The sequence below is a fragment of the Notolepis coatsorum genome, assembly GCF_963971535.1.
Source record: "Notolepis coatsorum genome assembly, chromosome: 4".
Taxonomy (NCBI): domain Eukaryota; kingdom Metazoa; phylum Chordata; class Actinopteri; order Aulopiformes; family Paralepididae; genus Notolepis; species Notolepis coatsorum.
The window spans coordinates 32,233,585-32,261,076 of record NC_140168.1 but is presented as its reverse complement, the minus strand read 5'-3'; the positions used below and the strand labels follow the sequence as shown (position 1 = coordinate 32,261,076).

Sequence of the window (27,492 nt, the reverse complement as noted above, 5' to 3'; positions counted from 1 at the left end):
CGTGAGCCATGTCTCTGTGAGACATATAATGTTGATGTCTCTCATCTCCCGTTGGAACCGGACCCTCGCTCTCAGATCATCCATCCTACCCTCCAACGAACGGGCATTCGCCAGAAAGATGGATGGAATTGCTGGGCGGTAAGCAGCTCTTTTTAGTCTCAATCTGATACCTCCTCGTCTCCCTCTGTGTCTTCTCCTGCCGTCGCCTTTGTTCTTTTCTTTGCCGCCATTCTCCCGTCTGATTTCTGCTGGCCATTCTAGGTCAAAAGTGTCTCCAAACTCCTCTTTGAGCCCGGGGTTCAGGTCCATAAGTGTCTGACGGTCGTATGACGTACCCGCCAGTGTTGCTTTAAATAAAAAAGTAGCAAAAACAAACATAATAGCTAAAAGTGAGTACATCGTTGCGGAGCTAAAACCAGAGGCGTCTGACCAGGGTCGCGTCCTCTTAGAGACTTAGAGAGAATTAGAGAGAATTCATCTGTATCGCAACAGAGTCACGGATTTGGTCGGGGCAGGTAGCATTATGTCGGGAAAATCCTTATGAAATAAACAAAAGTGAATTAAAGAATTTAAAAACAAAGTTTAGCATATTAAATCGTTTTATAAGCTTTCTGAGTAGATAATTCATCTGTATCGCAACAGAGTCACGGATCTGGTCGGGGCAGGTAGCATTATGTCGGGAAAATCTTTATGAAATAAACAAAAGTGAATTAAGGAATTTAAAACGAAGTTTAGCATATTAAATCGTTTTATAAGCTTATAGCTTTTTTCGTGCTGATTTCAGAAGGGTCCAGCTGCAGAGCCGGAGAGCAACTCTCAGGGCCAAGATAGCACTTATACTATTTTGAGAGAGACAGCAGAGAGACAGACAGCAGAGAGACAGACAGACACTGTTCCACAGTGTGTGTGTGTGTGTGTGTGTGTGTGCGTGCGTGCGTGTGTGACTACTAGTCTAATAGTAGAGACTCAGCCCCCCCCCCCTCTGGACCACCTCCTAGTAGAGACTTCTCTAGGAAGAAGACGAAGATGAGGATTAAGGCGAGACACTGCAGGTGAATAGGCAAATATACTTTTTTTGTTGATTTTGAGATTTTGTTATATTTTGCTTCCTAAACATGTCTTCTATGAAACTAGTGACAATAAAACGTCAATAACACACATTTAGTTGTTCATTTTACTTCATTTTGCCTTATTGCATCCATAAATGTCCACATATTTAATGGAGAAGTGCCTCGTTTGCATATATAAACATACATTTCAGAAAACTTGTCTCTACTAGGAGGTGGTCCAGAGGGGGGGGGGGGGTCTCTACTGGGAGGTGGTCCAGAGGGGGGGGGGTCTCTACTATAGGAGACTAGTGGTCACACACACACACTGTGGAACAGTGTCTATCTGTCTGTCTGTCTGTCTCTCTGCTGTCTGTCTCTCCGGCTCTGCAGCTGGACCTTCTCAAATAAGCACGGAAAAGCTTTTAAGCTCATAGCTCCAATTTGGGTCCCAAATTGTGGTACAAATGAAGGATGTGTCTCGGGTAGTGGACTCTAGTTAATATTATGTTCTCTCTGCAATTAGACTGCCCCTCATTCATTCATTCATCCCTATCTGATGCTATCTCTGAAAACAGTTCCTGCGAGCGCAGTCAGTGCACCCCATAACGCTATATATATAAACCTGCATTCATTCGGAGAGAAAGACCTATTCCACATGCTATTTAGGGTTTGACAATAATTACACTAATATCGCTATTTCACAATGAACTATAATGAATTACGGGGGTCATACAGAACACGCGCCAGTGTCTTTATTTCCGCGTTGAAACGAATGCATGTACTGAGGAGCGCTTATGCCGTAGTAACGATATTCTACCACTGGGCGTCAGCTAAGCATGCTCAGAGCTGTGCGTACACATAAGCACGAAGTCAAGTTCAAGTTGAAATTGATGAATCCCACTCTTTGCTTAGAAATGGTCGTACGCACAGCTTAAGCACATATCTGTGCGTAAGACACGTTGATGAATGAGGGCCCTAGAGACCTATGCCCTACTTAACCACACCTTTCCTCTCGGCCGTGGCTGACCTACAGCTAGAGGCCGCCCGCTCGTCCTATTGACCCATCTCAAACCCCTCCCTCTTTTCCTGATCCTCCAATCGCAGCGGTTGCGACTATAGGACGGAGAAAAGAGGGCGGAGCCTGAGATAGGTCAATTCGCTCCGAGGTGAACCCCCTGTTTTCTATAACCCCCTGTTAACACTTTCAGAGCCCTTGCTTAACCTTGATTTACCGGTTGAATGCCCACCATCCATTTCAATGTTAGCGTTAAAAACGCCTAATCTATGTTTTAAATTATGTGTCTAATCTGCCCGTCGCTTATCAATGACTCGTTTTCCAGTCAACATTGTCGAAGCGGATTGTTTTTTATCGGTTCATTTTCGTTTTATAGCATTTTGAAAAGCCCTCGTTTTCAAGGAAAATATAAAGATTCCATGATAAAAGACGTTTACTGGAATATTCTAGAATACACAAAAACGTTGTCATTTTTCAGCCTATTTATGAATCGTTTTCAAATAAACGCTAGATTATCGATAGTATATGTGTACGTATGCACGCTAGAGACGCGAGCTGAAAAATCGATTCTCTGATTTCCTCATCAGCGATCGCGCACACACACACACACATAGGGCAAACGCTGAGATCTCAGCGAATACAACTCTGATTATCCCAAGACTGGTAAAATACATTCCTTACCTCAGATCAGATGTTCTCCAAAAAGATCATTCCAATTCCTGATCGCCATTCCAAATATCGATCACGCTTATTGATTGAGTATTGGCTACTGTGAATATATATTACAGGCTGATTCCCGTCCCGCGATGACTTCCATGTCTAAGCGACTGACCTGCAGTTACACAGGGATAGACGATAGGGGGCGCTTTTTCCATGCTGCTGGAGGAGCTGCTGTACCAACGGGAGACTCGGTTGATGAAATATGAAATCAGATCGCTAATAAACAAATAAAGCGATATTTGTCGTCGTGGGCACTCAGTGGGGGGCCTAATCAAACGAGTTATGTCGTCCGTGGCACTGAAAGTGTTAAGAGGAGCGTGAGCAGGGGAGGAAACTAACTTTTTGGCTTACCAGCCAACTGGCGAGTATCTGATTTTTTTTACCAGCCAAACAGATTTTTTACCAGACAAAAAAAATCGCTAATTGTGATAATTACTTCTTTGTATGTCAAGCCGCGTCAATGTTGTGTATGCATCTGGGTAGGCACACTGTGCCTTTAAGACAGCACGGTGGTCTTACGACAGTGCTGTGAAGTACCGTCAAGTGTTGTGGTAACGTCAGTTGGGTTGGTGTGCTGTTGTGCACAGTGCACTGGTTGAGCTAGCCCCTTTCGTGACTGCGATGTGCAAGCCAGGGGCTTTTGAGCATGAAATAAAATGTCTAACCTTACGTCGTAGTCCGGTGCTTTTTTGGAAACATTATAGTCATAACAGATACACCTAGCTGGCTGCTTTGAGCACACGGGGCTAACGTTAGCTAGCAAGCAGCTATAGCTAAAACGCTAACTAGAAGCTAACCACTGTATACAGTTCCAATAGACTAACATTACACCTCTGTGATTTAAATGTGTCCTTAGTAACTTATACTCGAGGGTTGTACTAGGGTTGGATGCAGTTCCCCGTTGGTCAGTCTGTCTGTTTTCCATCTTCTGCTGTGTTTAACGTTATCTGTTTGCGAGTGCTCCTGATGGCTAGCCTAGTACCGCAGGACTTTTATTATTATATGTCCGCGGGTTGGCCAGTACTGCGCAAACGTTTATTAAACATTATATGTCCGCGGGTAGTCTTGTGCAGTGCTCTCGTGGCACTGTCAACTAAAGCGAACACTCAGAAGACGCGCACCGTTTGCCAGTGCAGTGATTGCAGAATGTTTTATTTTTTTGTATACTCGCCAGCAGGGGAGGAAACTAACTTTTTGGCTTACCAGCCAACTGGCGGGTATCTGATTTTTTTTACCAGCCAAACGTAAAAAATACTAGCATTTGGCCAGTAAAGTGGCCTAATTTCCTCCCCTGAGCGTGAGTGATGGCAACACCCTTTTACGACCCTCCTAGGGTCCCGGAAGGATTCCAGCAGGATTCCCGGGGTTCTCCCGTGATGGCGGGACGGCTTTCTGGGAATATTTAACTCCTTTGCGTGCAGGCTGGAGGGGGGTAGAGCGCTGAGCCAGGCAGAAAACTGTAAAACTGCAAAAAAACGCTATAAGTCATCCATCTGGCAAGCGAAGAGAGGGAGGGGGTTCTAGAAAGAGGTGAGAGTGTGTCAGCAGACACGTTATGGTATGCCGTCAGACCCTATGGAAGATTCCACATGCACCACAGGTCTGCAACAGCCAGCCAGAGTCGTAAAGAGGGTTTGTATGTGCGCGTGTGAGTGAGTAATGGGCAGAGAGAAAGCGAGTGTATACGAGTGTGTGTGTGTGTGTGTGTGCATGAGTGAGTCAGTGAGTGAGTAAGTGAAAGTGAATGTGTGTGTGTGTGTGTGTATATATATGTGTGTGTGTCTGTGTGTAAGTGTGTGTGTGTGTGTGTAAGTGTGTATGTGCACGCCTAATATAAGTTGTGCAGCTTTCAGCACATAAAGATGATGTGGATCGATGGTTTTATTTCAGGCAGTAAATTCCTGTCTATTTACATCAGGTGTGGAATAGAATCTGGAATTCTGAGACAGCTGGACTTAGGAACCTGGGCTGGAGAGAGGAGAGCAGAGGAGAGGAGGGTTACCATGGTGATGGGGAGAGTTGCGATTGGCCGGACGCTGAAACCCTGGAACAATCAGCTGGTCTGGTCTGTGAGAGGAAGTCCTCTCCACGGTTTCCTGTGGAAAGAGAGAAACAAACAAACAAACAAGGTAAGTGGACATGGTGATGACAGATCATTCATGTTTTACTGAGGATGAATATTGACCGTTCCTTAAATACCGTATCTATACACTAGGTTATTTAGTCTAGTTGATTAGTTAGAAGTCTTTATTTGTCATGCAGATTAACACACACATGCAAGATGGGCAACACACAGGAACATAGAGCCATATGGAATCCGCGATCACGGAATCGCGGACGGAATCGCGGAATTGAGCAATAAAAATGGAATCAACTATAAAAAAAGAAATTAATTAAAACTTTTTTTTTTTTTTTTTTTTTTTTTTTTTAATGTTGTGGGACCTGTACAGCACTTTGTTCAACTTTGTCAGTGCTGTAAAGTTTAAACCTTTTTAAATCTTAGACAAACAAAACACTTTGCTTTCATGAAATATTGTAAGCAGTCATTTGAGGCTTCATAAAAGCAGCACAATGAACACAAATCTGTCAGTGCCGAGTCCGACCTCATCTTAAATAACAAACGGCATTGCTTGTTGTAGTTAACAAAGAGAGGCAGAGTTGATTTTGCAAAAATATATATACCTTTTTATTTTTATTTTTTTTAATCGAATTTTATTTTCATATTCGAATGAAATAAATTAATGAAGCTTCGAAGTATTTAAGACAGCCCTATTAAATGGACTGTTATATCTTATTAAATTGTGGACATTTATTCATTCCCACTTATTAGACACTATTTCTGATGGTAAAATGAGCGTACAAAGCAAAATACAGAATTCTGAAATATTAAAACGGAAAAAACGGAATTTGGAAAAAAATAAAATGGAATTTGGAAAAAAATAAAACGTATTTCATATGGCTCTACAGGAACACACACACACGCATTGAGTCGCTGATGAAATGTCTCTCTGCACTCTCTGACCCATCCCATCGTCCTTCACCCGCAAGAAGGGCATGCGGCGTGGGCCGTGCCCCGGGACCAATCCAAGTGCTCCTGTCCGTCTCCGTGAGGGATGCGACAGCGTTAGCGATCTGTTCTGCATGTTTTTCCATTGGGTTTATCTATTTTTCTGGAGGGGAAACCCTTGCGAGCAGGGGGAGAGGGGAGAACATGCAAACTCCACACAGAAAGGCCCGGGAGATGCCGCCACCTGGGTACCTAGCAACCTGGTCTCCAAGCGGGAATCGAACCCAGGACCTTCTAGCTGTGAGGCTGCATTTTTGACACATGAACTCTTTCTAATGGAGATATGTATTGTATTGAGAAAACATGCATTATATCTCAATAATCGTTGTCCAATGACCTCAAAATGACCAAGTTTGTACTGTTCATTGAAAATAATGGATTGGATCGGTACGGTGTATCAGCAGAGATACCCAAAGCCGAGGTATCTGTGTCGGTATCTGGACTGAACAAGTTGGATTGGTGCATCCCTGGTACCAAGGGCTACAAACAAACAGCGCTTTGTCTTTGCTGTTGAGGAACGAACGTCAACCCTGAAGTTCAAGACATTCTAACCCTGCGACACCATTACTTTGTGACCCTTTGACTTCTGAGAAACACACAACCACACACGTGCAAAGTGACATATGGGGGCCGTGTAACAGATAAGTGATTTAAAATAAACAGATCCATAATTTTTACAACATGCACAAACATGCACACATACTTGCATACACGTAGACATACGCAATCTCACGTTCGTAGGAAACACGGATGCACGCAAGCAGACAAACACACGCGCATCGCACACAGACACGCACACACAAGCTAAGCCTAGTTCCTCACACATTCACTAATTTGAAGCAGCCTCGGGGCAGGAGCGCTGAAGGAAAGAGAGTGAGATCGAAAAAAGAAAAAGCTCCACAAATTTTCAATCCCGATTTTTCCTGGAAAAGGAAGAACGCGGGAAGCACAGCTTCTAGGAACTCCTTGCTGCCAGAGGTCCCATTGTGCATGCACGCACACACACACACACACACACACACACACACACACACCTTCCCCCCGGCGCTCCGAAAACATCCATAAATGCCTAGAGAAAGATTTATAGCTCCTAGAAGCAGCCAGAGCTTTCCAGGGAAGAAGGCGGCCTGGCTGCAGAGACTGTAGGCCCAACAGAGAAGACTGCCCCATCAGCCCTGCTTGTGTGCTAGCATGAGAAGCTATAGCAGTAGAAAAAATAAAGGATTGTGCACTTTTATAGCTACATTAGCCATAAAAACCTTTAAATAAACTTCTCATAATAACCCAACAGTAGCAGACTTGTACATGCAGACTTCTCTGGGTCTAAATATAGCCCTGGGCCCAGTCTATATCCAGGCATCTCAGCACACTTTCTCTCTGGGCATCAAAGGCTTTGCTTCCTCGAAAGCACAAGCGCGAGACCGAGCAGCACCCGTCTCCGTGGCGACCGGTGCCTACAGCCGCTGACCTCTGACCTCCCCAAGAACATTTACAAAGAGTGACCAATAGGGTGGGGGGGGATCTAGACTCGCTGTGTTTACTTTACTCTGGTCGTTAACTGAACTAGCATGCAACGGTTACCGGAGTTTGGGTCACACTCGCGTCTATTATTCTACGGCCTCGAAATCGAGCGTCGTTTGAGCCTCTAGTCTCAGGACTGTGGTTTCTGAGTGCCTTGCAGCACACACACACACACACACACACACACACACACACACACACACACACACACACACACACACACACACACACACACACACACACACACACACACACACACACACACACACACACACACACACACACACACACACACACACACACACACACACACACACACACACACACACACACACACACACACACACACACACACACACACACACACACACACACACACACACACACACACTGGGAGAAAGGGAGAGCGCAGCTCTGGGCTGTAGCTGGCTGCTCCCTATGAGACATCTGTGGCTCAGATCCAGAGTTCCTGCACCAACACACACACACATGCGCGCGCATACACACACACACACACCTCCTGCTCCGAGACAGCCCTGGAACACTGCCCAGACTCAGACATGCCCAACGTTATGTATAGAGTTATGTAAGTATGCAGAAAAGAGTTCTCATTTGCTCCTTATCTACACTCTGAAGCTACAGTCACTGCCCAGAAAGACACCACAGTGTGCGTGTGTGCATGTGTGCAACTGTGCATGTGCGCGTGCGCAACTGTGCATGTGCGCGTGTGCATGTGTGTGTGCACGTGTGCATGTGTGTGCGTGCATATGTGTGCGCGCGCCATGCTGTGTCATGTCAATTGGACAGCTTTATATAACACAAGCCGCAACGCTGTAATCTAGTTATTTTTCACCAACTCTTCCTGAAACTCTTTCCCTGTCTCCCTCTCTCAAATCAGAAAGGTCTTTATTGCCAGGTAAGTTTGCACATACAAGGTATTTGTTTTGGTAATTTTGGTGCAACATTAACAGACAATTAAGGTAGAATAAAATAGAATATATAAACTAAATTAAAAGGTACAATAGAATATAGGACAGGGCTGTACAATTGTGCAGGAAGTAGTAGAGTATACACTAAATCAGAGCAACAGTCAGTCAGAGAAGAGCGCTATATAAATCCAATCCATTATTATTATTAAATACAAACAATACAGTGGAATAGAATATGTAGCAGGGCTGTGCAATTGTGCAAAATATATGAACAGTGTCATGTTCAGATGCTCACAGTTTTGAGTGTATATACAAATAGTCAAACTGGTTGATGGGTTGGAAGATTTTTGATTATTGTTATTTATTTATTATTATTATTATTGTGGTTGAATAGACAGATACCAATATAACCCTTTTTACATATCTGTATACCATGTCTATATCTGTACATATCCCTTACCTACTCCTACTAGTTATACCGCTGGCCAGTATGTCTTAGTTACTACCATAGTGTCTTTATACGTCCTGTATCACTGTACATAATACTATAACACTGTACATACTGCTTGATTAGCACTATTATTCAGTAGTACTCATATATTTTATATCCAGTTTAATCACCTGTATATTGTATATTACTTGCACTTTACTGTTACATTTGTTGTTGTTTTCCTCCACACACAGAGAAATGGATTATAGCCCTTTTATTTTTTGTCCAATGGTTTATTAGTGCTGGGAGCCTAGGTATACCGTCATGGATCCATGCAAAGGCAAGAATTTTTACAATGCTGTTGACGATGTACATAAATATTAGCGCTTATTCCGGTATTCCAAGAATTGCCCGTTGCAGCAGTATTATGACACAGCTGCGATAGGAATTGGATGAGAAAATACCATTTTGACGAGCACCATGACAATTGCATTACATGAAAAAAGACATCCAAAAGATTTCTCTCTCTCTCTCATCACATTGTGATTTGTATTGCAAAACCAAAGACCATCGAAACGAAGAAAAACCTTGCAATATGTTATTTCGGGGCAAACCGGGGCCCCGGTTCTGACGTCTACATTCTTCACTGAAAGTAAAAACGCATCCGATGATAGTCACTCCGGTACGAGTCGATACTTACAGTTTAGTTCCCGGACGGGAGACGGTACTGGCAGTGAAAGCATGGTATTGATGACGTCTGACCATAGGGGCCACAGCGGGTCCTGGGGCCGCAGTCTTATACTGTCCCTCCGCTAAGACGGGAACAAGGCGGCTACAGTAGTACACGTCACTACAAGCCCATTACCCCCAGTAAGACGTCACACAGACAACCCCACGGTAGACAACAAGGCTGAGAGAGGTGTGTGTGTGTGTGTCTCTCAGCTTGTTTTTGTTATTTGTTTTTCATTCTATTTATAGGTACCCATGATGCTCTCTCTCTCTCTCTCCAGCCTAATTCTTTAGGTACTGGCTGATCGGAGAGAGAGAGAGAGAGAGAGAGAGAGAGAGAGAGAGAGAGAGAGAGAGAGAGAGAGAGAGAGAGAGAGAGAGAGAAAAGCTGGGTTAAGAAACAAAGGGGCCTTTCTGCAGCAGTTGGACCATGGAACTGGGCCTGTTGTGACGCCATATTTCACCTACGGCTGGGGGCCAGCGCTCGCTCACTCTCCAGAGCCAAGCAGGCGGGGCTCTGGACCACCGCAGCAAACCGCGGAGCCGCTGCGCACTGTGGGATAATAATCCCACCTCCCACCTAGGGCTGGGCGATATAACGATAAATATCGCGATATATTTTAATAATCGATATCGAATATCGAAATTAAAAAAATATCGAAAAATCGTTTTCTTTTTTTTTTAAATATATATTTTTTTTTTGTGACCTGCAACAGGGCAGTTTTAAAACCAGAGACAGTGGACAGACTTGTCTTTCTTGCCTGCAACTTAAAGTAATGGCTTTGCTTGTCCAAATGACAATACTGACCAAATTGAGATTTATTTTTCTCTTGTCCATTTATTTTGTTTGCTTTCTAATTTAAAATACAGTTTGAAACCGTCTGTACACAGTAGGCTATGTGTGCTAGCAGAGCTAGACTCCAGTCATGGTGCACAGTGGTTTGTCCACCAAAAAAGCGCCAAAAGATCGAAAATAAACTAGCAGAGCCAGAACTGTTCAACTCCCCTGGAGCCACAGCCAGCAGAGAAGCCGGTTTACTTTCGCTTTTAAACCAGCTGCAGCCTGAGAACTGGAGTGTGAGGGGATGTAACACTAAAGATGGCGGCAACGACAAAGAATTGCTGCAAAATAAACATACATCTGTTGTTTATAAAAAAAACTAAAAAAACAAAAATTAATACTTATAACAATTTCGATAATTGGGCGGCTAGGTGGTGTAGTGGTCTAAGGCACTCGCCACCAGTGTGGAGACGCTAGGATTCGCGTGTTCGAATCCAGCTCTCCACATTGTTTTTCAGTTTGGCTGGTCGTCCGCAGTAATACACATTGGCCGTATTACGGGGAGGGAAAAACTGAAGGGTGGGGATCGAACGTTGTGAACAAGCGACTCCTACAAGTCGGTTGGTGCGCCTGCGCAGTAAAATCAGGAAGTGTCGGGGGCAGCGTGAGCCTCCCACGCGTTACTCCTCGACACTGAGAGGTCGAGCTGCGCAGGTGAAAAGATGCGACTGCTGTTACCTCAAGTACCGGAGGGGACTTGTGCTATGTATGACTTAGTCCTCACTGCAGCCGGCTTGTGGGAGGCAAGAAACAGCGTTCGTGACAGGGGAGGGTTGAATTGGATGATACGAAATTGGGATGGGAGAAAATATAGAAAATGGGAGAAAAAGTGGATCAAAAAAAAAACAATTTCGATAATTATCTATAGAGAAATATGATAACATTATCATATCGTTATCGCTAGAGCTGCCGCGATTACCGCATTACCGCGGTATCGCTGTTACATCACGGCCACCGCAGAGTAGGCTGAATACCGCATCACCGCTGTTTTTTATAATAATAATAATGAAGTACCCTCCTCTCGTTGGGCTTTCGGCTCTGCAGATATACCCTACTCCTCTATCGAGGTTCCAAGCGACCCTATTGGGTACCAGAAAAGTCACGTGAAACATTGCAGACCACTGATTGGTCAGAAGAGAGACGCGTCACACGTTGGGAGCGTCCTGCAGTTTTTTACATCCTGAATGTCAGCCATTGATCAGAGCTCATCACAATACGGCTAATAACGTTAGCTTTAGCTCCCCGCCGGAGTGGACTACCATCGCTCATCAGGAGTACTAAACGAGACATAATGATTTTACTGTCTGCAACGAATGTTATAATAAAAGCCCTTCGTTCTATACACTTGTCTGATTGAAAACTTTATTAACAGACCGCAGAATGGGACAACTCAGCACGCTCTGAGCAAAGAAAGGAACCGAGATGGTCCGGTAAATACGCTGATGTTATTGAACGTATAACTATATAATGGTAATGCCACAAAACGAATGCCTTTATTATAAAGTAGTAACTTTATAGTAATAATAATAAGAAAGGGTCGGGGGGGTAACCACCCCTGCCCGCGACACCGAGTGAACGGCGCACGACCAGAGGGGAAACTTCGAATCCGTGTTTCACTTTCAATAACTAATGCGTGTTTGCCGAATCCCAAACAATATTCATGCTGCAAAGTCATCCTCTAAAGATCGACATTTAGACTAGAGGCAGGCTATATGCTATAAAAAGTAGACTACTACTAAAAAAAAAATGCATTCAAACTTTTTTTTTTTTTTTTTGTGTGCGTGCGGTAATAACCGCGGCGGTAGGAAATATTTTGCAAATCCGTGCGGTAAGGAAAACATCAATACCGCGGCAGCTCTAGTTATCGCAATATGATTTTTTGCCATATCGCCCAGCCCTACTCCCACCCCCACTGTGTCTCACCTGACGATCCCCAGTCATGTTCCCCAGTCATGTTCCAACCCTCCCCCCCCACTGCGTCTCACCTGACGATCCCCAGTCATGTTCCCCAGTCATGTTCCAACCCTCCCCCATTCATCTCGTGTCTCACCTGATGATCCCCAGTCATGTTCCCCAGTCATGTTCCAACCCTCCCCCATTCACCTCGTGTCTCACCTGACGATCCCCAGTCATGTTCCCCAGTCATGTTCCAACCCTCCCCCATTCACCTCGTGTCTCACCTGACGATCCCCACTCATGTTCCCCAGTCATGTTCCAACAACCCTCCCCCATTCACCTCGTGTCTCACCTGACGATCCCCAGTCATGTTCCCCAGTCATGTTCCAACAACCCTCCCCCATTCACCTTGTGTCTCACCTGACGATCCCCAGTCATGTTCCCCAGTCATGTTCCAACCCTCCCCCATTCACCTTGTGTCTCACCTGACGCCATCCCTTCCCCCTCCCGGCCCCCCAACATGCCATGTCCACACTAAAATGATTTTGGTCCGTTTCGTTTTCATTTAAAAAAAAAAAAAACGTTTTACGTAAACACGAAATCGCTTTAAAAGAACTAGTGCGTCCTAATGAGAACACTGAACCTAGGGCTGGGCGATAAAACGATAACGATAACTATCGCGATAAATTATTTCCTCGAAATAAACATGAAACGTGGTCGCAAAGTTTCGATATATCGATTTTCCAAGCTTGGCTCCGTTCAGCCTCGGCTCAGCTCACTCACTAACAACAACCAACGTTACGTGATGACGTGCTTACGCACAACAGCTAACAACCAATCAGTGAAGGAGATGGCCGAGACCCGGAAGGAGGTAGGACTCACTCAACAACAAGGCTTGCTAGGCTAATTAGCTTGCACGGCGTCGTTTTATATATTTACGTGCCGAGTATGTGTGTGTTTTGAATTCTGAGGCCACGTTTATGGTAGTGTGGGATATACAGTGGACGTCGTTTCAATATATTGTGGCGGAAGAGAGTATTTTAGTGTCATATTTAGCACATTGTCATGGAATGCACCGCTTAGAACCAACAGGCTGGCTAGGATAACTAGCTTGCACGGCACTGTTTTATATATTTACGTGCCGAGTATGTGTGTGTTTTGAATTCTGAGGCCACGTTTATGGTAGTGTGGGATATACAGTGGACGTCGTTTCAATATATTGTGGCGGAAGAGAGTATTTTAGTGTCATATTTATTGTCATGAGATACTCCGCTTGTCGGCTAACGTGCGCAGACTGATGACGACATCAACTCGACTTGAGACATTCGCAGCAGCATAAGAAGTTAATTAAACTTGACAGACATATCGACGATAATTATCGATATCGAATTATATGAAAATAATTTTATAATTTTATCGCGATAACGTTTTTGGTCATATCGCCCAGCCCTAACTGAACCGCTGAAACGCTGCCGCAAAAAAACACCAAAAGCAGAGAAGAAGAATGGAGCATGCGCAGTTTGCACCTACCTGCTCCTACCTACCGCCAAAAAAAACATTAGTGAAGTGAGCTGACCTACTTTTCCAGAGACACGGCGCAACGTACTTCGGGAGTGGAGAGAGAGAGAGAGAGAGAGAGAGAGAGAGAGAGAGAGAGAGACCGCAGCTCAAACTACCTGTGTTGTAATACATTTATTGATTGATGTTCAACTTGTCCGTGTGTGTCAACTGTCCAGTCCTTTCGACTAGCAAACGTTGTCTGTATTTAACGTTACCTCAGAATACCACCGTCTATTGTATTTAGCTAATGTTGTTAGCATTGGATAGCATCAACGCTAGCTGGCTAAGCTCAACACCAGCCATGGGAATACTATTTAATAAATTATGGAGGCTTTTTAATCGTCAAGGTAAGAGAGGATTTGTCATGATCAACTGAAGGGGTATGCTATGGAACAGTTCCATAGCATAGGCTCAATAGCTCAATAGCCCAATCAGGCTCAATAGCTTCTGCACCACGAACGCAACTACATTGTTGTTGTGATGTTGGCTGAGAGTTTGCGCATGCGGGGTAAGGGAGAGGTGGGCCAACGCGTCATCGGTTCAGGAGAAGCCGCGTATCGCTTGTAAATAATATTATGGTGACGCAACGGGGGGCGGCTCCAGGCGTCTTCAGAGTTGCGCACTCTGGAGGGTGGTATCAAAAAGTACTTTCAATTGAATCCCCAGATCAAATCACATGTACATGGGGTTAAAATGTTTCCAGGACATCTATGGATAGTTTACATTTAGTCATTTAGCTGACGCTTTTATCCAAAGCGACGTACAGATTGTGAACACCAAGTCAGCAGGAGGGCTACATCTCTGTCAGTGACATTGTTTGTCAAATAGATTAGGTATATTCAGACAGATATGGGTATATATATATGCAGACATATAAAGATATAAATATGCAGTTTTCACCACCCTCTTGAAGGATGTCTATGTTTTTCAATGTGTATATAATGTATATATATCAGTGCGGTCAGGTGGCGTAACGGAGATTGCGTTCGTCACCAATGCCGGAGGCGGAGACGCTGGATTCGCCTGTTCGAATCCAGCTCCCGGCATGTCACCAGCTTGGCTGGCCGTTCACACTAATACAATTGGCAGTATTAGAGGGTGGGAAAGCTGGCGGGGTGGGTCCGGGTCGTTGTAAACAGCGACTCCTACAGTTCGGTCGGGCGCCTGCTCAGCGCGGATAGAATCTAAGGGGGGTAGTGTGATCCTTCCACACGTTACACCCTCTCAGTGAGAGTCCGCGCTGCCAGGTGAAAAGAAGCGGTTGATTGGCTAGACGTGTGTCGGAGGAAGCACGTGATAGCCTCCACTCTCCCAGACCGACTGTGGGGGGTAAGTGCGCAGCAACCAGGAAGGGGATTGGGAATTGGCATAACGACTAACATTGGGATGGGAGAAAATCGGAGGAAAAAGGAGGGGGAAAAAGATCAATAAAAATAATGTATATATATCGGTGGGCGACAGCATCTACTCAGACTGATCTATAGATCTTAAAAGTAGGGCAGTCAGTTCTGTGTCTCCACGGTAGCAAGCAGAGCCCAGTGCTCCGAGGTAGGGCTGGGCGATATATTGAGTATACTCTATGTATCGCGGCTTGTTCTACATGAGATGTAGTAAATTACTATATCGTGAACATCCGAGTATATCTTGTGTCACGTCGCGGCTGAGATGAGACTTGCTTTAGCGGAGAGCTTTCCTTTAATTTCATTATAGACAGACCAGCGCGGACCTTTAACACTTTTGAGTGCCAGCAACGCGTTGTCGTTAGTTCATGCCGCCAGTTGAGTGCCGGCAACGCTATATAGCGTTTGTTTGGCGTTTTTTTTTGTATTGCCGATTTTAATTCATATTTCATCAATCGAGCCTCTCTCTCTGAGCTCAATTGGGAAGATACCGCCCCCTATCGTCTCTCCCTGTGGTACTGCACCCCATTAGTTTAGACTGATGATGGGGGGGGCCAGTTTCCTCATTTTACTTTTCCATCAAGCCAACTGAAGAATCCATTGTGATCGCCGACCATCAGAACAGCGTGGATTATGTATTTCCAGCACCCAACGCTGAATCAATAAACGCGATCGATATTTGGAATTGCGATCAGGAATTGGAATAATCTTTTTGGATAACATCTGATATGAGGTAAGGAATCTATTTTACCAGTCTTGGGATAATCAGAGCTTTTTTCACAGAGATATCAGCATGCCTCATATGTGTGTGTGTGTGGCTGTGATCGCTGATCAGGAAATGAGAAAATAGATATTTCAGCCCGCTTCTATAGCGTGCATAAGTACACATATACTATCGATAATCTGGCGTCCTCAGGAAGAAGAGGCGCTGGTGAGCCTTCTTGACCAGTGCTGAGACTGCTGAGGTGTTGAGGGTCCAAGAGAGGTCATTGGAGATGTGGACTCCCAGGAATTTGAAGCTAGAGACACGCTCAACCTCCGTCCTGTTGATGTGGATGGGAACATGGATGCTGGTCTTCATGAAGTCCACAATGAGCTCCTTGGTTTTCTTGGTGGCGAGGGCCAGGTTGTTTTCGGCACACCATGCCGCCAGGTGCTGAACCTCCTCCCTGTAGGCCGACTCATTGTTGTTTTTTATGAGGCCCACCACCGCCGTGTTGTCTGCAAACTTAATTATGGTGACTATGGTGTTGGTACCATGTATAGGAGTGCAGTTGTGGGTGAAGAAGGAGTAGAGGGGCGGGCTCAACACGCAGCCTTGCGGGACGCCGGTGTTCAGGGTGAGGCGGTGAGATCGTCTATCCTAACAAACTGAGGTCTGTTTGTTAGGAAGTCTAGTATATTTGTTAGGAAGTCTAGTATCCAGTTGCAGACAGAGGGGTTGATGGCAAGGTCCACAAGGTTTCCACGAGGTCACAAAGTTCGGAGATGAGTTTGGAGGGGATGATGGTGTTGAATGCTGAGCTGAAGTCGATGGAACAGCATTCTCACATGGGTGTTGCTGTCATCCAGGTGGTAGAGGGCGGAGTGTAGCGCTATAGCGTCCTTCGTGCTCATGTTCTCACGGTAGGCAAATTGGTGACTGTCCAGTGAGGGTGAGAGGCCAGATTTGAGGTGAGCCAGGACCAGCTTCTCGAAGCAGATCATCATAATGGGGGTGAGTGCAACGGGGCGGAGGTCATTAAGGCTCGAGGCAGAGTAGTGTTTCGGCATTGGCAAGATGGAGGTGGTTTTAAAGCACGCTCGGACAACTGCCTAGGCTAGTGACAGGTTGAAGATGTCAGTAAAGAGCCCGGACAGCTGCTCAGCACATTTCCTGAGCACTCTGCCGGGGGTTGCCATCAGGGCCAGCTGCCTTACGTGCACTAGTCCTGCTCAGTGCTGTGCACACGTCAGTGGGGGAGAGTAAGGGATTGGAGGTTGGCAGCATTGGTGGGCGCCTCCTGGTTGTCTCTGTCAAAACGGGCATAAAAAGATCTTGAGCTCATCAGGGAGGGAGGAATCAGCAGTTAGGAGTCAGTGGTTGGGGGAGGAGTCAGTGGTTGGGGGAGAGTTGTTGGTGGGTTTGTACTCCATGATGGCCTGGATGCCCTGCCACATGCGTCGGAAATCTGAGTTGTTGAAGTGCTCTTTAACCCTTAGCTTGTGGCTGTGTTTGGCCTGCTTGATTCCCTTATTCAGGTTGGCCCTGGCTGCAGTGTCACGTGGCTTTAGTAGTGAACGGACCTCTTTGTTCATCCATGGCTTCCGATTAGGGAATGTAGTGATCCGTTTAAGGATGGTGAGACACTATCAATGTTGGAATTGATGTGGTCAACAACGGAGGAGGTATAGGAGTCAAAGTCTGTGTGGGAGTCCAGGGTGGCAAACATACTCCAGTCCGTGTGGGAGTCCAGGGTGGCCTGAGTGGCAAACATACTCCAGTCCGTGTGGGAGTCCAGGGTGGCCTGAGTGGCAAACATACTCCAGTCCGTGTGGGAGTCCAAGGTGGCCTGAGTGGCAAACATACTCCAGTCCGTGTGGGAGTCCAGGGTGGCAAACATACTCCAGTCTGTGTGGGAGTCCAGGGTGGCCTGAGTGGCAAACATACTCCAGTCCGTGTGGGAGTCCAGGGTGGCCTGAGTGGCAAACATACTGTTCTGACTGAGGGTTTCACACCTTTGATGAACAAAGAGAAGTGGTCAGATTGTCCCAGGTGGGGAAAGGGAATAGGTTTGTATGCATCAGCTATATTGGTGTAAACATGGTCTAATGTCCGGTCTCCTCTTGCGGGGAGAACAGAATTTAGCCTCTTAAAACTTTGGAGGCCAAACCCGAGATAAGTCGGGTTAACTCGCCATGCCCTGGGCGCCAAACCAGAGAAATCCCGGGTTTTAATCGATATTTCTTTTATTCGCTATATCCATTCATTTTTCATCCATCCAGCCTGACGTTATCATTGGGAATGGGTCTGAGCTCGCAAAGGGCAAATACCGCCGCCTAACGTCTCCTGGATGGTATTGCACATCATTGGAATCCCTCTGGCTGGGGCTGTGCATCAACCTAAGAAGTCCGGTCCAGGTTTTCCTTCTCGGGCATGCAGTATCGTTATAACACATTGACTGGGGACACTCAGAGCAGCGTGGATTATGTGTTTTGGATATATAACGCTGGATCAATAAACGCGATCAATATTTGGAATGGCGATCAGGAATTGGATTAATCTTTTTGCACTACATCAGATGCGAGGTAAGGAATCTATGTTACCAATCTTGGGTTAATCAGATGTTCCTTTCACCGCCATCGGAGCGTGTGTGTGTGTCTGTGAGGTTCGCGCCGACCAAAGTACGGAGAAGTGATTTTTCAGACCCCGCTTCTGTTCGCCCATGATGACACATAATATCGATAATCTAGCGTTTATTTGAAAACGATTCATAAATCAAGCAACAAATGGCACGATTTCTAACTAAATACATTGAAGCTCGATTTGCTGGAGTTTATTGAGATGAGACAGAACGCTCTAGAAATATATTCATATTCATCACGGTATAAAACGGAAATGTATGTATGAAAAAATTATCTGTTTTGTGCATGTTGACTGGAAGCAACTCACTGACGACCACTGTGTTATTTAGATCTATTGCTATTATATTTGATATATTTTAAGCACTCGCAAATAAGTCCTATCCTACATTGGATAAAGCACTGGCGCCGGAAGTGTTAACAGGTGCCTCCAAAATTGGCCATTTTAGTTTTCGTTTTTGAGGACTGCATACTTTTTTTGCAAACCAAAACAACATACTTTATACTTATAGCACATGCATGAGCCTGGTCTCTTTTGAAAGATGACATTCTGAAGTTTCTGATTCCAGAAAGAGAATTCACTTTTAGTGCTAACGTAATGGAGTAACATAGGTCTGAACTTGAGTTGTAGAAAAAGTTATTACTCAAGTTTTTCTGTAGTAGTTAGTAGTATTTCCCAGAAGGTGGTATTGCTTAAAAAAACTCACGAGATCCATTGCCTGAAGCCTTATGTAGTACATGTCCAAATTTCATAAAGATCCATTCAGAAATGAGTGATTAGGAGTGATTTTGGTAAACTGTCTACTAAGTTTACTAAGTTTTCTCATAGACTTCAATTCATTCGGCTGTTTTTTCTCTTCCTGTTTTAGTTTTTTTTAAGTCTTATTTACTTAGATCCCCATGTGGGGTATCATTGGAAAGCCACACTCATTGGCTACAACCCTCCACAATCATTTTCGAGATCGGATCTAGATTGACGCCTGAGTCGGAGTGGTATTTTGCGCAATACCGTGTACTTTGCACAAGCCTCAAATACCGGCATGTAACTCGAGAACCACTGAACAGATTTTGGCGGATTTTGTCGCTATCGACAGGCAACAAATAAGCCTTCAATTCGATATATATATTGTATTACAAAATATGCACACCCGAGCCACTCGGGGTCGCCAAAGTGCCGGGTGCAAAAAGTCCGAAAAACGTCCCATATGTGGGACATTGCAGCTTAACACTTTGATTACCACTGGTGAACATGGTAAAACCCCATTAAATGCCAGCACCCACTTCAATGATAGCGTTGTGAAAGCATAATCTCTGTCTTAAATTATGGCTATGTGTCTAATCTGGCCGTCGCTTATCAATGACTTGTTTGCAGTCAACAGTCGAAACGGATATTTTTTAATTTAAATTTTTTTATAATCGGTTCATTTCTGTTTTATAGCATTTTGAAAAGCCCTCGTTTTTCAGGAAAATATATAGATTCCGTGATAAACGGCATTTACTGGAATATTCTGGCATACACAAAAACTGTCATTTTTCGGCCTATTTATGAATCGTTTTCAAATAAACACTAGATTATCAGTAGTATATGTGTACTTATGCACGCTATAGAAGCGGGCTGAAATATCGATTCTCTCATTTCCTGATTAGCGCGCACACAGACACACACACATATGGGACACTTGCTATATCTGTGAAAAAAGCTCTGATTATCCCAAGACTGGTAAAAATAGATTCCTTCAGATCAGATGTTATCCAAAAAGATTATTCCAATTCCTGATCGCCATTCCAAATATTGATCGCATTTATTGATTCAGTGTTGGGTGCTGGAAATACATAATCCACGCATTTCTATGGGCCGGCGATCACTTGGTCTCTTCAGTTGGCTTGACGGAGAAGTAACATGAGGAGGGGGCTGTACTTATATATTATTATATTCTATTCACATAATGCTTACTACATGAATCTATTCTATTAATTTATGGTGTGATGTCATTTGCGGTCCACCTCCGGACCACTCGGGCTTAATTAACCAGCTTTCCGTGAAAATCATGACATTGCAATCCTTAGTCCATTTATGATTTAAATGAAATAGTTTCAAGCTTTGGGGGAAGATGATTAACAGCTACATAATTTACAACCAAGGCCTTTGGGTTTTTTTGTCCAGGAGGCTTGTTCCAGATAAAACTTCAACTTACTTTATTTTCCTTTCGGAACTTAATTTGTGCAGTGGTTAAAACATACAGTCACAATACATAGACACTCACCACTATAAAAAAACACCAGCTTCGTTAAAACTACGCTTGAACGCACAACCTCACGATCTCAAGGAGAAGCACATCTTCATTATTGTTGTTGACAAACGTGACGTGTGGAGTATTCGGAACATTAACCCGTCTCAAACAGCTCCCCCTCTTTTCTTGATCCTCCAACCGCAACGGTCAGAAGATGGCGAAAAGAGGGCGGGTTTGAGAGGTGAATTGTAGAATACGCCACGAGTAATGTCACACCGCGCAAGCGTCACCGGTGTGTGTTTGTACATGCATATTCCTCGGGGACCACCTCCCCCGACGGCAACCGGATACCACTGCGTCCATGCGGGCCGCACAGACATTCACAGCGCGAGCACCAGACTGTACATGTTGTTGTGAATCCTACACGGTGGGTGATGCTTTTCAGGCCACAGTACCAGGCTGTTGGTAGTTTTGACCTGCAGTCTACTTTTAAAGGTGCTGTAAAGGTCCAAATGTCAGATGATAGCTCTACAATACGACAGCCATCACTGATAGTGTTTGGACAGTAACACGGGTCTCCCAGTCCCTCTGCTCTGCATACCTTTCTGTTCCCACTTTATCAAATGAGAGAGAACTCAAAATTGCAAAAATAAGAAATAGAAACTAGTTTTAAGCAAATATGTGCTTGAAACATGTCTACCACTGCAATAAAATAATCTGGTTTCTTGAAATAAGTAAAAAAATATCAAGGGTTCTCTCTCCTGATTGGATAAAGTGGGAACGGTATACCAGAACATTCATTTAATGTTTACTGCAGAGCCAAACCAAACACTCTATATCAGTGATGGCTGTCGTAATGTAGAGCTATCTAACACTTTATCTTAACAGAAAATACCACTTAAAGCACCTTTAACAGTAAGTATCCTCCCCTACACCTGGATAATGACACTGAATGGTCAGCAAACTCCCAGGATTGCCAGTCTCCTCCTGTAGCCTCAGTCCAGACCAGTGTTGTTTGGTTTCTGTCTGACTCGTGCCAAGGACAATTGCATGTAGTGTGTATATAGAGACACATACTAGGGGTGTAACGATGCATCGATTAATGGAAATGCATCGATTCTAATGTGTTCGATTCGATGCATCGATTTGAATATGTTAGAATCGATTATAATCGAAATAAAAAATTATGTTTTTTGTGTGTGTGTGTATTGACCTGGGCGATATGGCCAAAAACGTTATCGCGATAAAATTATAAAATTATTTTCATATAACTCGATATCGATAATTATCATCGATATAATGTCTGTCAAGTTTAATTAACTTCTTATGCCCGGCGCCGATGGACGGGCTATTAATAGGCTTGTTTTGTACAATACAATACAACCAAATCCTCTGTCATACCATACAATTGTATTATTTATTATTATTATTATTTTGCTTCGTGTTGAATCGCATCGTATCGCCCCGAATCGCATTATGTTGAATCAAATCGTATCGAATCGTATCGTATCTCAACAGGGGGTGAATCATATCGCATCGCATCGCCCGGTGCTTCAAATGTATCGTTAATGTATCGTATCGTTGGCACCGTATCGAGATGCACATCGCATCGGCCTCAGTGAGGAGATGCACATCCCTAATATGCAGGGCTGTACAGTGCGATGATATCGTCGCGAATTGCCCCTTTAATTGGCCGTTGCGATTGGTAAATATTATCTGGGGGCAGGCTTGCGAGTAGTGCTTTCAAGCCTTGGATTCGCATTTCACTCCTAAATTATCCAAGGCGTGTGATGACGTCACTCACGCGAGCTGAGCAGTGAGCACTCAGCAGGTATGATCAGCGAGCTGCGGCGTCTGCTCCTCCTCAGCGCTCTCGCACCCGTGGCTGTTGTAATCACTGGGACCTCGGTGAGCATGCCAGCCGGCTAGCTACTGATAGCTATCAACAAATGCTCCAGTAAGTCTAGTAGTGCATGATAGCTTGCGTTAGCTTACTGTTCAAAACGAAACGTCCCATTAAACTAAATAGTTCAGATAGCTCCGTCCTGATATCAATGTCTTATAACACTGAGTCGATGCGTATTCGAGCTGAGGGCACGCTAGTGAATATAGTCAATAGGGACCAGCTGCAGCGCCGGAGAATCCTGGCCGTAGCTGGAGGCTACAGTATAGGGTCCAGCTGCAGCTCCGGAGAATCCTGGCCGTAGCTGGAGGCTACTCAGTACACACAGACAGTGGAGCTGGTTGCATATAGCGAGCATTTAGACTTGTTGCGTGGTGGCGATGTCTCGCAGATAATACAACTACAAGTATGATTATATAATATATATATTTTATTAAAAAAAATTATAAAATAAATTTTTTTCTTTTTTCTTTTTAAATCAAAAACAATCGATATAAATAATGGTAAAATTGTTATTAAAAAATGTGCCCCTAATAAATATTTTTTGCCCCTAAATTTCTCATTTAGGGGCAAGTGTGCCCCTAGTGAAAAAGCTTAGCGTACAGCCCTGATATGTATGTATATATATATATACATATATACACACACACAAACATATGTACACACACACACACACAAACAGGTCTCAGTAATATCATTTTGACTCAACTCATGGACGGGCCAGTTTAGACTACGTGAATAGTTTGCTTTATGATCTTACTCATCTAAAAGACAACTAGCCTTATAAGGAGCTGTAAGTGGTATTTATATTGTTCAAATAAGATAGCTCTACAATTCTGACAGCCATCACTGATGTGTGTTTGGTCAGTAACATAGGTCTCCCAGTCCCTAAGCTCTGCAGGAAACAGACATTTCTTTTTCTGGTATCCCTTCCACTAGGGGTGGACGGTATAAACGGTATACGGTATAAACGGTATGAATTTGCTCTACGGTATGGATTGACTATACCTTGTAACCGGTAGAGCAGCTCTAAAATAGCAATGACGTCATGTAACCACAGAGCGACTATTTCACTCGCATTTGCCCCTAAAAATAGATAGAATTAGTCATAGATAATAGATATGTGCAAACTGGAAAAAGTTATTTAGGAGGCTTCGCGCAGTGGGCATATCACCGCGTCGCACAGCAAGTTTCAATTTCAGTTCCTGGCATTTTTAACCAGTGGAGAAAGGTAAGATATTTCCCTATCGTTTTTCTTATATGAATTATTCTACGTTAATAAAACATACCTGGTGATCAACTACAGTTTGCTGTGAACATTATGATGTGTAGTGTTCTGACGGCTGGGCAGCGCGAGCTGGATGTTGGATTTTGCGACTGCATGCAGCTGCAGAGCCGCAGAATCCACCATAACCCACCCATCTGTACCGGCACCATGCAGTACTCCAATTCAGCCATTGGCAATTCAGCTGTTGGGTGGGGGGCGCTGTTGAGCGGTCCCCAGATAGAGCCTTAAAACAGCTGAATCTGCTGCTCTGCAGCGACATACTCTTTGCAAATAAGTCGTTGCGAGGTGGAGAGTCATCACGCAAACCCACGATAATGTTGCCATCTCTCTCTGCCAAATTTCTCAGTTCTTCGCTTGATATAATTAATACAAATGTCCAATATAACGGAATTCGTTAGCTCATAAAAATGTGATTATAACAGACTGCTGTTTATTAATGTCGGGCGACTGCCCACAGACACCCATTTGATTTAAAGTCGGCAGCAGCACGGAGTCTCGGGACTTATTTTATTTGGAATATAATGACTGTATACGCAAAAGTAGCCTAGTTTTAAGTTAAAATATTATAAATCTACATGCCTTAAGGATGTCATTTTATATAGCCTGCCTATCAGGCAAAAAAAATAATTCTAACGGAAACACTGATACCGTGATATATACCGTTACCGTCTATGCTTCAAATTATACCGTGATATACATTTTAGACCATACCGTCCACCCCTACCTTCCACCTCTATCCAATTAGGAGAGAGAACACTAGATATTTTTTTACTTATTTCAAGAAATCTTGCCATGTCAGATTTGCTTACTGCACTGGCAGATTATTTTACCTGTTTAAGCACATATTTGCATAAAACTAGTTTTTATTTCTGGGAGAAACCATGTTACTGACCAAACATGGTCACCATACTCTATATCAGTGATGGCCGTCGGAATGTAAGTGCCATCCTTTTAACACTTTAGTTGCCAAAGGACGAGTTTAGGCGTCCTTCCCCGCCATGCTCAAGTTGCCGAAGACGCAGTAACTCGTCTTTGATATCAATATTTCAAAAATCTGTGATCGGAATCATATTTCCTTTCCGGGGCCCTGAGACACAAGTGTGATCTCCTCTCAATCCTCTAGCTGTTCAAGACCGCCATCTGGTGGCCGATCGGCAGATCGAAAAAACGGATGTTACCTTTAACCCGGCAGGACTCACTCCATATGTGGTCCGGGCACTCGCTAATGTTAGAGAGACTCAGTCTTCACACAGTGAACATCGATCGCTGCAAATAACTCGAAAAAACAACATGATTTGGACAAATATATTATTATACAACCTGGAAATGGACCGGGTATTTCAACATCCCATAATGGAAAACTGTCTACCCCACGCTGATCGCCCAACGGCCCGCGGAGACTGGGGTGAGTTTTAGTGTGTAATATTACCGTGTTCGACACTAACTGCTATGATGAACATTTGACCCACATTAGATGAATGGTATAACGCTGCCCACGGAATTATAAACGCCCCCTCGCCCATCCGGTCAACATCAGATGACGTGTAGTAACTTCCAGAAGTCCGTCCAGTTGAATTTTTTTTATATCGCGCCGATTGCTATCAAACTGTATTTGATCAATATAATGCATTTGGGGCTATAAATCACGTTCTGGAGAAAGCTGCAGAAAGAGATGAAAACACACTTATACTTTAGATCATATTTTAGTATGAATATGTGAATGAAAAAGTTTAACGTTCATACACCCTGAACAATACATATAGGACATTGAATGGGCCCTAATAATGGCAATTTAGCAATAGAATTTAAAAAGTTATAGCCCTGCAAAGAAGGGGAACTTCTCCATGTTAAATAGAGCTGGCAACGGATGGTATATCATGAATTTAGCCTTAGGCAATCAAAGTGTTAACACGTAGACCAATTTTTTTTTATTTGTTTCACATTTTTCTCCTCCTATTTTTCTGTATTTTTCTCCCATCTTATTTGTCGTTATGCCAATTCCCCCCTCCCCTTCCTGGTTGTTGCGCGCATTTGCCCCCCACATGCCGGTCTAGGGAGCCCTGAAGTCTATCACATGCTTCCTCTGATACATGTGGAGACAGCCAGCAGCCTCTTTTCACCTGGGGAAGTGTAACGCATCACGCGTGGGAGGATCACACTACCTCCCCCAGTTCCCTCCTTCGCTGTGCAGGCACCCTGACCGACCTGTAGGAGTCGCTGTTTACAACGACCAGGACCCACCCCACCGGCTTTCCACCCGCTGACACTGCCAATTGTGTCAGTATGGACGACCGACCAAGCCGGAGGTACCGCGGCAGCCGGATTCGATCCCACTGTCTCTGCGGTGGTAGACAGACGCTTAGTCCGCTGCGCTACCCGGCCGCCCAGACCACTTATTTTAACAAAGGAATACCACTCACAGGCGTCACAGCCAATGTTCCCTCTAACGTGCGCCTCTGCGCGCACATGGCAAAACGCTCCCGCGCACATCTGAAATCTGTCGCGCACAGAAACGTTTGTGTAAAATATGCATGTAGTTAAATTGACTGGCACGTTGCACCGAATACTACGGTACCCTGTTCCGTATGCCATTACCAAGAGAAGCCCCGCTTTCAGTGTATTGTGGGCGTCGCTACTGCGCTCACACAGACACACACACAACAGAGCAGGAAGCAGACAGATCCGACCAGCATTGCTGGCTCACAATGCCAACGCGAAAATGTACATTACAGATGAACTGCAGAGAAAATTCCCAATTTATCGTCCCGGTCGAGACTAATTGGAAGCGGAGTGCAACGCGTGCAAAGTTTGACCATATGTTTCTGTGTCTAATAAAAGGTGCTGGCGATCTCAAAGCTCACATGGACACAAAAAAAACATTACAAACAAAGCAGTGCGAGGCGAGAGTTTGATGGCAAAGTTGACCGAATTGATTGAAGAATGCAGCTATACAGAGAGAAAGAAAATAATTGAAAACTATTTTGATGCCTCAAAATTATGTTTTGGTTTGATAATAATAATAATAATAATGGATTGGATTTATATAGCGCTCTTCTCTGACTCAGAGCGCTTCACAGAGTCCATTATTCTGGACCTGTTTCAAAACCCTGCCCTCTTTTCTTGATCCTCCAATCACAGCTGTCGCTTACCTCTGACTTCCTCGTACAAACAAAGGAAGTCCGAGGTAAGCGACAGCTGTGATTGGAGGATCAAGAAAAGGGGCAGGGTTTGAGACAGGTCTATTGCAGCCAGAGCTGCCCTGAGGCAGACTCACGGAAGCGCGGCGAATAATCATCGCCTACGGCCCCTCCGACCACCACCAACATTCATTCACATGCATACATTCATACGAGGCAAGTAGGTTAAGTGTCTTGCCCAAGGACACAACGGCAATGAGCGGGATTCGAACCACCAACCCTTCGATCATTGGACGCCCCGCTCTACCCCTGAGCCATAGCCGCCCCTTGATAAGATGCTTATGATACAATTATTCTAAGGATTATGTGTATAATAAATTAGTTTAGTACACTAATTGCAACAAATCTGAAACTGCATAGTGCACTTTTAAATT

General features: G+C 44.4%; 1 protein-coding gene across 1 annotated transcript in view; it reads right to left on the bottom strand.

Annotated features, from left to right (window-relative positions):
- The window catches only part of LOC311227055 (growth factor receptor-bound protein 10-like), a 119,708-nt gene that overhangs the window by 82,418 nt on the left and 9,798 nt on the right, over positions 1-27,492 (bottom strand). Inside the window, exon 3 of the mRNA XM_084312572.1 lies at positions 4,787-4,880. Coding sequence (XP_084168698.1) covers positions 4,787-4,880 — 94 coding nt within the window. The remainder of the gene's footprint in view (positions 1-4,786; positions 4,881-27,492) is intronic.